The sequence below is a fragment of the Sinocyclocheilus anshuiensis genome, unplaced genomic scaffold, assembly GCF_001515605.1.
Source record: "Sinocyclocheilus anshuiensis isolate Anshui unplaced genomic scaffold, SAMN03320099.WGS_v1.1 scaffold1487, whole genome shotgun sequence".
Lineage (NCBI taxonomy): Eukaryota > Metazoa > Chordata > Actinopteri > Cypriniformes > Cyprinidae > Sinocyclocheilus > Sinocyclocheilus anshuiensis.
This window is the reverse complement of record NW_015555817.1, coordinates 30,126-42,538: the sequence shown is the minus strand read 5'-3', so window position 1 is coordinate 42,538 and position 12,413 is coordinate 30,126. Positions and strand designations below refer to the sequence as shown.

The window sequence follows — 12,413 nt, the reverse complement described above, 5'->3', positions numbered from 1 at the left end:
AAATCCTTACATTTACATATCCTTACATAAGTAATTAAGTACTTTTTAAAATAATTACAATTTGAAACAAAATTATTAAAACAGTTGTATGTTAAGAATTTTAAACTAATATAACTTCAAAACATACAAGCAAGTAGCAAATAATAAAGAGGAGCATAGAAACATATTACATACAACAAACAAAGAGTGCTTTCAGTATTTAAGATAACCACAAATGTCCTTGCAATTCGCTTCAACCTTTCCGAACTTTACGAAAGATTATTTTACGGAAGGTTCGAGTGGTGTATTAATTGGAAGCAAGCAGAATACGGGTGTTTCTAAAGCAAACTCAGCGTCATCGCGTATCTGCTTAAAACCTAAGCTCAGAATCCAGAATCATTGGAGAGAGATTCGCGATGCATCGATTTTTTTCTCCCACCCCTATAATTTAATGATGCAATTTTATAAATTAGCTTGTGACATATTATGAAATAACCATTTTTTTTTAAATAGCATTATGATTCTGAAGGATGTGCTAGATCGTTAAAAATAAATAAAGACAAGCACCTCACCTTCCGCGAATCTTGGCCACATGCTCGGAGATGCAGGTGTGAATATCTGAGTTCTTGCGGTAAACCTCAGCAAGAAGCTCGCCAAAGAAGCGGTTGTCCATCTTGGCGATCGGTTCCACATCGATAACCTCGGTCTTAATCTCAGAAAGACCATTCTTTATTTCTCTCAGGTCCACGACTTCCTCTCGAATGCTTGAAGTCTCCACCAGCTCTGACTGGAAAAAGGCATAAAGGATGGACAGGATATTTTGAGTGGGAGTGCTAAACTTTAGTTTAGTTACAAAAGATGCTATGCTGTAAATTTACCAACTAATCAACTAAACAAACAAATCGACTACAGGATCAACATTGTTCTTCCTTGAAACGTGCAAAATGTGATACTTACATAACAGTTAGTATGTCAACATGGAGGAAACTTCACAAGAAGACAACAACCTCTGTCTATGTATGCTTAGAAATGAGGGTTCACGTTTTCAAGTATGTGTTAAACTCTTTACACTAGATTGTGAGTGAGAGACATCAGCCAGTCCACACCTCAAAGAATAGTAAGTGAAACACCACACGCCTTTGTATCAATCCAGATCAGACACTCCTGAGTGACTTCTCTAACAATACACTTAAAAGCAGCAAACAAAACTACATGCCGAGAACTGAGTGGACCATGCATACACTCTCAGAAAAAAAGGTACAAAAGCTGTCACTAGTGCGGTACCTTTTCAAAAGGCACACTTTTGTACCTAAAGAGTCTATATTGGTACCTTAAAGGTACATATTAGTACCTAAATTACATAATTACTACCTGTACTTAAAAGGTACAAAAGTGTACCTTTTGAAAAGGTACTGCCCCAGTGACAGCTTTTTTTATGAGAGTGTACTTAAGGCATTCTGGGGAGCGGCGAAAAAATTTGGTGCATTCAGCTACTGAAGCTGTTGATGGAAGGGTCTTTATGCAAATTCTGCATTTTGTACATTGTCATCTAGAAAGCATTAGAAGCGGTGGAAATGCACAATATGATTGGTCAATACAAGCATTTTTTTAATTATCTGTATTGCTCTGATTTTTCAAAGTCAACTTAAACTTATTTGTATAGTGTTTTTCACAATACACATGTTCAAAACAGCCTTACAGAATATAATGATGTTGTAGTATATAATGTGGGGTACACGAGTATACAGTATGTATGCAGATAAAGTTGGACATAATTTAAATATCCAACCCAACTTAGGTAAAGAGTTACATTACATTCTGCAATGAAAAAAAATTTCTGTCATGTTAAAAATTCCAAGAAATTCCATAATTTCTATTGTTAAATATCTGTTTTCTCTTTTAAAGGCAGTGTAAGTGATTTGGTTCAAAAACATTTTTTTTTTTTTTAAACTTAGCAATTGCTAAGTTTATAGTCGTCTAAATGTATTTATGTATTTATATTGTCTGTTTAAAGTGTAGGACCATAAAATGTTCATCCAATCATATCCCTCGGTCCGAGGGCTACAATAGGCTGTCCTACCTGACTGTCAACAGATATATTTGCATACCTCTGCGCACCCGTTTCGTGCAGACACGATACATCATCAGCGCATTCCATTACACTATTGTAGACCGAGCGAGAATGGAAGCCGCTATTATTGTAATATTATGCCATGAGCTAACCAGCGTTGCATTCAGCCCTCCACCTATGCCGTCTCTCATCTCTGGTCTGCCTCTGCACGTTCATGTGTTTTGGAGGAGGCGTGGCTTTGGAGAATGATTTGCAGGGAGGGTGGTATCTTATGCTTTCAAGGCTAGCCTCTCCAAAATCGCCTACCCTACCTTTAAGATTAGATAATATATAAAGCTGTGAAAGCTACTTTTTTAAAAATAATGACTGGCCAAATGTTCTATTTAGGTGCATGAATAGCGCTTTGATCCCTAGTTAATAGTGTTTCAAACTGATTGATGTTTTTGCATTCTAAAAGCAAAAGCATTAGGATTTAAAAATGATTTACGGCACAATATTGAATTTAAGGTATAGAGAAACAGTTCTGTCAGTCCTCCGGTAACATCCAGAACTTGAGGTGGATTCCACTCATCCATGAGAGAGAATTATTGAGGGTTCACTCAGGGTCTAGTTTCATCCAGAATTATAAATGAACTGACACTACACGAGATCTTATGTTTAAATATTTAAATCACGTTGACATAATTGTAAGTCATTTACCCATTTGACATTATTCTAGTCATGATTCTGATACATCATTCCTTGGTTTTCTACTTTAAGTAAAACTGTTAGAAGTTACTGGCTGAATCTCACCAAAAATGCCCAGGTCATATTTCACCCTAAAATCAAAAGATAAAAAATAAAATAAGAAATTAATAAAGGCAAGACACTACAAGCAAAAACATTTTTTTTTCAGGTACTGATCAATTTTGAGATTTTGGGCTTTTTGGCCTTTCACTTTTTGAGTGTTTATGTGTTCTGGAAATGAATGCAAAATAGAGCAAATGTAATTAAATAATGCCTCATTTGCATATGTAAACATAACATTTCAGAAAACCTGTAATAAAGATGACAACTGCAATGACTGGACATTTCACTTTTAGCTTTTTTTCCTATTATTCTCAGTAGTGATTTTCATTAGAATCCCATTTGAATCCCACTGTAGTTCTCAAACAATAAACTAATTTTTTTTTTAAATCATTGCATTTTTATTGAATTATTTTACTATTTTTTCACATCAACTGCAGTTAGTACGTTTGTGATTGTGCTTTTTTGATGGAATAACATAACCTGCAGGGCCTTAGTGTTGCTAGTGCCATGCTCTACCAGACCAGCAACTGGAGCATGTATGCTACAACTGTTCTCTCACAGTAAAAAATGTGCAGCAGAAGCACTATGGAAAAGAGAAACTTGTCCAGGTGTTTGCAGGCATTAGCATCTGTTTAGAGAGCTCTCACAAAAAAAGTGTTTTTGACAGCGGGTGTGTCAGTCCTTGAGAACATTCCACACCATTCTGTGGCAGAAATACCAGCAGTGACGGTGTTAACTGGGTGTGTGTTTGTGTGGACTCGCTACTGAGGCCGCTGTGCAAAAACCGGTTTGAAGCTGCAACAACAATGAGCCGAGCTTGTTAACAGTTGCGCATATTACTAAACTTGTGATTTTTACAGGATTAGCTGTGCATGAGTGAATGTAGAGTTGTGTAAATTAAAGATTGTTTTTGGGTGTGTTCTTACAAGATTACAATGATAAGAAATAATCAATGATTGAAACGTACTTTAGACATTTGTTACTTTTAGCGTCTGACAAGCCTGACAAGCAGGTTCTGCACACAGCAAGCAAGGGCACATAACAGAGTTTAGTGCTTCTAGTTCACTCAATCACTAGAGGTAGTATCATTAAATCTAACCTTTCAACAAATTCCCACTTATGCATACTGAGTAAGAGCGAGCGTGCATTAAAAATGATACATGAGTAATAGCAAGAGTCAGTGCACAGAAGATTTCTGGGAGTAATTCCAGATCACCTGAACTTTCTCTTATGTGCAAATTTCATTCGGTTGTAATGCTGTAACCTCGGTACCCACAGTAGCATTGAGTAACTCTGCAAGGAATGCGCAGGAAGTGCTTCATTACATTGCAATTTGTGATTCTAAAATAAAAAATTACATCAGGTCCATTCAAAAAACAAACAAACACTAATTGTATATATGTTAATAAAGATCTGAAAATACTTTGTACTTGGGCTTTAAATCAGGGCTGTCCTTTGATTAATATTTTTTTAAACTTAATAAACTTTATAAACTTATTTTATATGTAAAGTCCAAGGCTGAGTCCAAGTCTGTTGGTTATCAAAAGCTGTAAAAAATGTAAAGGTCATTCGATTTTGAAAAACGGGTTCTGGAAATTTTACTTTTAGTTGAGCTGGCAAAATTGTGTACATTTTTACCCAGAAATCAGGAACTGTAGGCTTAAGCGTCCCTCCACTTTGATATAAAGCTGAACAAACAGTTATATCTTATCTAACTTTTGATAAGCATGTTCCCATGAATTATGAGAAGACACAAAATAAAGACAATCATTGCTACTAAACCTGTGACTGTATTTCCTTTCTGGCTTTGGCTTTTCACAATACCTTACTGTCTGCAAAAATGGGTCAATGTGTGAGCCAAAAGCCTCTCTGTTCCAGTGTAAGAACAGCAGGTCATTGCTCTGGTCTACAGTGAAAGGCAGGAGGAGCTCAGTTTTCCAAGTTGTGTCTGACCGCAGGAAGCCAGTGGAGAGAGATACTTTTGACATTTGAAGGAACACTGTTTTTATTTTTTTTAAGCATTATACAACATAAAAAAGGCAAGGCAAGGCAAGTTTATTTATATAGCACTGCTGAGTGTTCTGCCTGTTTTGGAAGTCCAGCAAGTAACTTTGTTTCAAGAACCGCAATCCTTTGTAGAAGTTTGCAGTAGTTCATGCAGCAAGTAGATTCAACAGGAGGCATTTTCTTTCTCTTCTGTTTGAATGTGGGCAGCTGTGTTTTCCCTTCTCCGGAATGTAAGCTGCTGGCAGTGGGAGGCAAAAGTCTTCTTTTTCGTGGTATTATTCCAGTCCCAGAGAGTTTTTAGTTTTAGTGTTTGTGCCAAAAATATGTTGTTTGAGCATTGTGCTGATCTGCTGAAGTAAAAATCTTAGAAAAATCGAAGAAAAGTACAGACATAGGGAGCAAAGCACAGAGCAGTAAGCAAGAACGTCCGAACGGTAGCGAAGCCGGAAGCACTCCGGCTTATAAAGATAAATATAATTTCAAACTATTCATTAGGTAATGATTGTTCTAAATGAAAATAAACTGAATCCCTTTACAAAGAACCTGTTTCACTGTTGTTGAACCTAGTGTAATCAAGCAATCATGGTTCCTTCAGATTCATTTTGAAAGACATCTAAATGCGAATTTTGTCACTGTTTTGGAGCACACTGCCTTATAGATAACCTTAAGACTAACATATTGATACTAACACCCAAAAAACGTTCATTTTGATTTCATGGGGACTTTAAGGTCTTACCTGGGAATTTAAAACAGCCCGTTCAAATGCATGCAAAATATGAATGATATTTTTACATACTGTTATTCCTCTCCATTACATTGAAGCTTAACAGATTTTGCTCCAAGTCACTGTTTTGCATGAGTCAAGCCTAAATCATGAGCTGTCAATCAGTCAAATCATGGGAAAAGATTCAAAGTTTTAATCAAGTTCTGAATCATCCAACTCTTTAAGTCTGACTAATAATGTATTAAATCATGATTACAAGCCTTTCTAAATGTGCTTTATTAAAGAAAATATGTATAAGGCAAAACTAATTTTTAAAATAATTAAAAACCTAAAAACCTATGTAAAACATTTGCTTTGAAAAAAAAAAAACTGTGGCAGAGAATAAATCTGTAAAACAATGCAATTTAAATCATAATAATACCACTACTACGATAACATTATTTGTTTGTCAATTTAGTGGATTCAGTAGCACTTTTGTCAGCTAAATGCAAATCTATTTTATCACATAAAATAGCGTTTTTTCCTGCACACATTTAATACGTTCCTGACAAATGTCTCCTAAAAATCTCCACTCATCAGCTCAAATCCTAATTTCTGAGAGACTAGTTTGAAATATTCAAATGTACATAAATACTAGATTATTAATTGTCATTTAACAAGTAACAAGACTTAAACATTCAACAAGTAATTTAAACATTCAACATAACTGAACCAAACTCTGACTTCAGCAATTATGATAACTTCTTTATAATATCACATCTGCCAATATCGCTTCAATTCTTGCATAGTATTTCAACATAACAGAACCTCACATAATGTTACGCATCACACTTTCTTCTCATGAAATACTCCAAGTCCATTTTTGCATTCATCAATGCATGTGTCAGACCAATGACATCATAATGACATCATGTGAAACTCCTGACCAGCCTTCAATGCCATCTCACATTACAAACCTAAAATTTAAGACATGTCTGAGTGCAAGACGCCTAATTACAATAAAATCCTCCTATGTGTACGAAACTTGAAGCTGAAGATAAGCTCCCAACTCCTGTCCCAGCATGTCTGCAAGCACAACCCTATGACAGCCCTCATTAAATCATTGCGTGTAATGCTTTTCAAACTGCTGTATGAAAGGCTGATGACTCAACCTTACATGGAACACACTGGACCTTCACATCCATTAGTTAAACCCACAGAATGAGTTTCCAACACCTATACAGACCAACTTATATATAAAGCTGCTAGAAAACTTACAAAAAGAAATGCAACCATGTTTTGCCTTCTGCTGCGTATTATCTTTGAAAGACCTGCACATTTGTACAGTGAAAAGACTTTCACCAATGAAAGAAATGTCTAAATGTCAGAGACTGACCTTATGGTACAATAAAAATACAATGTTTTTAGGTTTTCAGCTTAAATTGTTATTATTTATTAGTCATTTCTTTTTTTATTATTATTAAAAAAGATGTTTTAGAGTGTGACTTATCCCGTTTCCCATTTTCCAAGCCTAATTTCATATCTAGATACACACTACACATAAAAATTATATTTTGGCACATTTTGCATAATTTAACAAGCTTACAGCTTGAATGGAAATGATGCCAAAAAAAAAAGTTATTTTCACAAGTAATATTTAACTTAATTCACATCTTAATTTATCTCTCAAGCATTACCTTTACTGACATTGCTGTCTTTTTCTTAATAAACAAGTACACTAACGTTGAAAAACGATATTAGTGTGATAGTGTGAAATAATATTTTGTCATATAAACTAAAGCAAGGTGTTTATTTGGTAGTACACATTTAAGCTCTTCCAACATACACCTATCATCTTCTTATCACCTGCAGGCTGGTTGACAGCAACAGTTGCATTAAAGGGCAACTCCCTCTAACACTTTCCTTGCAATATATTATGACTATTGTCAGGCCCAATCTAAATGGGCGTTAACACGCTGTCTCCTCTGGGAATTACAGAGTCCATTCTTTCTGTCAGACACACCCTAAACCCTGCAGGTACTGCACTTGTGCTCAAACACATAAAATGTTTTCATATTAGCATGTGTGCATGCAACTACACACACTAAAGCCTGGGCAACATTAAAGCTTGTTCTCCCGGCTCAGATCACAAGCCAGAGGCATGTACAAACCCAGAAGAAAGTGTGTGTAATACAGTACCTTGTGTATTTCATCTAATGCATGAAAAGGCATGAAAGTCAAGTCAAGGGTAACTTTAGGTGTGTGTGTTTGTGTGCTAACCGTATGAATGCATACAAACAGTTTTCAGCCTTAAATGTTACTGATTATATGTGCCTGTCTGCATACACAGTAAACGTTATTTCATTACCTCAGATGGTTCAGGGCTTTTGACTGGACTGGATAACTGGCTGAAGACAGATGTTTGTCCATTTATGTTCTGAATACAGAAGAAGAAAACATTAATAAATAAGGGCTTCTTGAATGCATTGTCTTGTGTTAACACGCAAGACTTTACTTTACACACATGTAAACACACATGTTTGTCACACTTTTTACTCTAGTAAATAAACAGAAACTTTGTTGACTAAAAAAAAAAATATTTAACATGTACTGTACACAATTATTGCCCAGAAAAAGATGCAAAAAAGTTCAATAAACATACACTGATCAATAGCAGGGTGTGCTATCAAATGGGGTAATTTGCCACAGCAGAACCTGATATTAAATAGCATATTACAGGCTTCTCAACAAAATGTAAACAGTTATAAATAAAAGGCACCATACAGAAAAAAAACATTGTAATAATAATTTGTATAAACATTAATATTTGAATGTTCATGAACAGTCCTGAATTGACCTGCATTTTGCTAATTACATATTATGTAAGTCTTTATAAAGTGGGTTTACATTTATACTTCACATTACACTGTTAATGTTACTGTGTGTCTACCTGAGTGGTTCTAATGACCTAAACATACTTGTGTATAAAATTAAGGGTCAGGCTTGTGTATGTAGGAAAAGGTGTCATAGTATTTTAAAGCTGATATGTATCTTTAAGCTGATATGTATCAATCTGATTTCGGAAGAAAGAATTTCGAACAAATGAATAGTCAAACAAATACAATTTTTGCCTACACTGGAAAACTGAACAGAACCCATCAGACCTATATCTTATGAACATAAAGTCCACATTTAACAAAACCTAAAACCTGTAAACAGCAGGATGTTTTAAGAACAATTCAGGAATTGTGGAGCAATAGAGCTAAAATGTATTATAATTCTGCAATTATTTAAAGCTACACTATAACTTTTGTCCCTTCAGCAACTGAAGTATAAATGTACAATTTACTTGTGGTTGAACCTTATATATATATATATATATATACAGTGCCGCTTGAAAGTTTGTCAATATTAAGAAGGTGGTCATAATGTTATGCCTGATCAGTGTATGTATATACAGTGCTGCTTGAAAGTTTGTGAACCCTTTAGAATTTTTTATATTTCTGCATAAATATGACGCAAAACATAATCAGACTTTTGCACAAGTCCTGAAAGTAGACAAAGAGAACCCAATCAAACAAGTGAGACAGAAATATGTTCTTTGTCATTTATTTATTCAGGAAAATTATACAATATTACATATCTGTGAGTGGCAAACGTATTTGAATCTCTAGGATTGGCAGTTAATTTGAAGGTGAAATTAGAGTCCATCTGTTTTTCAGAGTTGTTTTCAATCAGTGAAATTACTATCAGGTGTCAGTGTGTGCCCTGTTTTATTTAAAAAAAAAGGGATCTATCAAAGTCTGATCATGTCTGTGGAAGTGTATCATGGCACAAACAATTGAGATCTCTGAGGACCTCAGAAAAAGAGTTGGTGTTGCTCATCAGGCTAGAAAAGGTTTCAAAACCATCTCTAAAGAGTCTGGACTCCACCAATCCATATGTTAATGTTTATGAGCCCATCATCAGGAGAACACTGAACAACCATGGTGTCCATGGCAGAGTCGCAAGAAGAAAGCCACTGCTCTCCAAAAAGAACATAGCTGCCCATCTGCAGTTTGCTAAAGATCATGTTGACAGGCCAGAGGAATACTGGAGAAATGTTTTGTGGATGGATGAAACCAAAATAGAACATTTTGGTTTAAATGAGCAGCGTTATGTTTGGAGAAAGAAAACCCTGCATCCCAGCATAAGAACCTTATCCCATCTGTGAAGCATGGTGGTGGTAGAATCATGGTTTTGGCCTGTTTTGCTGCATCTGGTCCAGGATGGCTTGTCATCATTGATGGAACAATGAATTCTGAATTATACCAGCAGATTCTAAAAGGAAAATGTCAGGACATCTGTCCAAGAAGAGAAATTGGGTCATGCAGCAAGGAGGAAACCCACCAACATCACAGAGTTGAAGTGATTCTGTACTGAGGAATGGGCTAAAATTCCTACAAGCCGTTGTGCAGGACTGATCAGCAGTTACAAGAAATGTTACTTGCAGTTATTGCTGCAAAAGGGGGTCACACCAGATACTGAAAGCAAAGTTTCACATACTTTTGCCACTCACAAATATTTAACACCGGATAATTTTTCCGCAATAAATAAAGGACAAAGTATATATTTTTGTCTCTTTTGTTTTATTGGATTCTCTTTGTCTACTTTCAGGATTTGTGTGAAAATCTAATTATGTTTTAGGTCATATTTATGCAGAAATATAGAAAATTCTAAAGGCTTCACAAACTTTCAAGCAGCACTGTATATATACAGTATATATAGGTTCAACCACAAGTAAATTGTACATTTATACTTCAGTTGCTTATATATATATATATATAAAACAATAAATAACAAAAAGAGATGCATATCTGAAAAATATGCATTTTGTTGTTGTTGTGTGCTGCTGTTTTCACTTGTTAAATGAATGGTGCTAAAATAATGTTACAAAAGTTTGGTAACTCTGATATTAGTCATAATGATTGGTATTCATATCAGATAAGGTAAGTGGAAACAAAAAAACGTGTACATTGAATATGTGATGAAGGCAATGCAATCAAAAGATGCTTTATTATGGCACAGTCGCTTTCCCTTTTTACAACTCTTTTTGAGGTTAATTTGTCGGGGCTTCAATATACTGACACCTTTCACTACAGTAGCCTGAGCTTTTTTTCCCCCTTTATTTATGAACAAGACAAACACACAAACGAATGCTGAAAATATAAATAAAAAATAATGACCAAATGACAGCTCTAAAATATAAATAATTATTACAGGCTTACCAAAGTGATTCAGGGTAAGACGGCAAAAAAAAAAAAAAAACAAGGTTTGGAAAATGGATTTATGTTTTACCAACTATTATCTTGTTATGTTGTTAATTTCAAACATAAAAGTTTGTTAGTGTAGCTTTAATTTAACATACCATCTTCTATGATGCAAGCATTAAATTAAATTTAAATTCTACAATGCTAATTATGAAATCTAGCATACACACACATAGCATCATACATAGGCTGTATACCAAATATTACTAAGAAAAGTATGCCTAGTTATAATTAGCTAATAAGAAAATGTGACTGTATGTTAAATGGACATATCTGACACTTTTAATTTTTAAATAAATATATATATTTTTTTGTATAGGTGTGGCCCATAATGACTAATTGATCTGTATTTTGTAAGCGCAATGTCCAGATTTCATCAAACTTTTTACGATATTTATGTCTTAGGGGGCGCTAAAGAAACCTAAAACTTTTGAACTACATTACGTCAAATACACAAAATAATGATCTTTAAAAAAGCATCATATGACCCCTTTAACTTCAATACAATACAGCTGTATTGACACGACAGCATCTGATCAGCAGCATCTTTTCTTTTTTCATTTACCAAATTTGGTAATAATTTCTACTGTTCCAAACTACCTGGAACCCTGTAAACAGTTATATTGTAAAATACTATATATTAATCAATTAAATTATATTTTAGTGATATGCAACATTTGGATACAAATGTAACACAAAAGGAAAGGGAAGCAATAAGAATAAACACTCACTATTTGTCTGTAGGTGTCGGTTTCGTCGACGCTGCTGACGCTGACGGGCCGAACGTTCTGTAAGTACACCGGTTGCACGACGCGCGGCGCCTGACTCAGGTAAACGTATGACTCCGCGGGCCGCTGCTGCACAGGCACCAGGTAACGTGCGCCGCTGTACACCATGTTCCCCTCCACTTGGCTGTTAATGTACTGGACCGGCTGCAGCTGAGCTTCCGCGAGGTTTACCGTTCGGTAAGTCGTCGACCCTTCGCTTATCTCGACAGGAGTGGATGTCAAGATAGTCTGTGTGCTCGGTTCCGCGACGGTCACTGTCTTAAGTGTCGTTACGCTTTGTGAGTATGGTAGAGTCATTTCTGCGGTTGTGTAAGTCCAGAAAATTAAAGAAGAAATACCACTGATATAAAAATGTGCTGGGTGAAGTTAGCGAAGCCCTCCTGCGCGCCGCTGCTCGACTCCTGAAGTCTCTCCAGTGAAGTTGTATAAATGAGAAGAGGCGTGTTTTCCTAATCACTCCTCCCTCAGCTCAAATATCCAAGTATCTGAAACGAAACCAAAGGGAGGAGGCGAGGTGATAGCTGTCGTTTTTCACCTGTGTACTGTGGCTGTATTAAAACCTAATGAGTTATCTTACCTTTCTGGTCAACGTTGGCCACCACACATTTTCAGGGGATATTCAAGATCATGGTTGGCGCTCCCATTCTATCCCCTAATACAGGGGTAAGTTCAGAGGCCAAGCGGGCCGCATTTAAACCACATAAAATGCAAAGGGCCACAAAGTACAATTTGCATCATCAATATTTGCAGATTTACTCATTTAGAAA

General features: G+C 35.6%; 1 protein-coding gene across 1 annotated transcript in view; it reads right to left on the bottom strand.

Moving 5' to 3' along the window:
* LOC107675207 (protein POF1B-like) overlaps positions 1-12,089 on the bottom strand; it is a 22,782-nt gene extending 10,693 nt beyond the window's left edge. The window contains exons 1-3 of the mRNA XM_016469474.1: positions 11,590-12,089; positions 7,918-7,986; positions 552-766 (exon numbers count right to left, since the gene is read on the bottom strand). Coding sequence (XP_016324960.1) covers positions 552-766; positions 7,918-7,986; positions 11,590-11,943 — 638 coding nt within the window. The 5' untranslated portion in view covers positions 11,944-12,089. The remainder of the gene's footprint in view (positions 1-551; positions 767-7,917; positions 7,987-11,589) is intronic.
* Between the last annotated feature and the right edge of the window lie 324 nt (positions 12,090-12,413).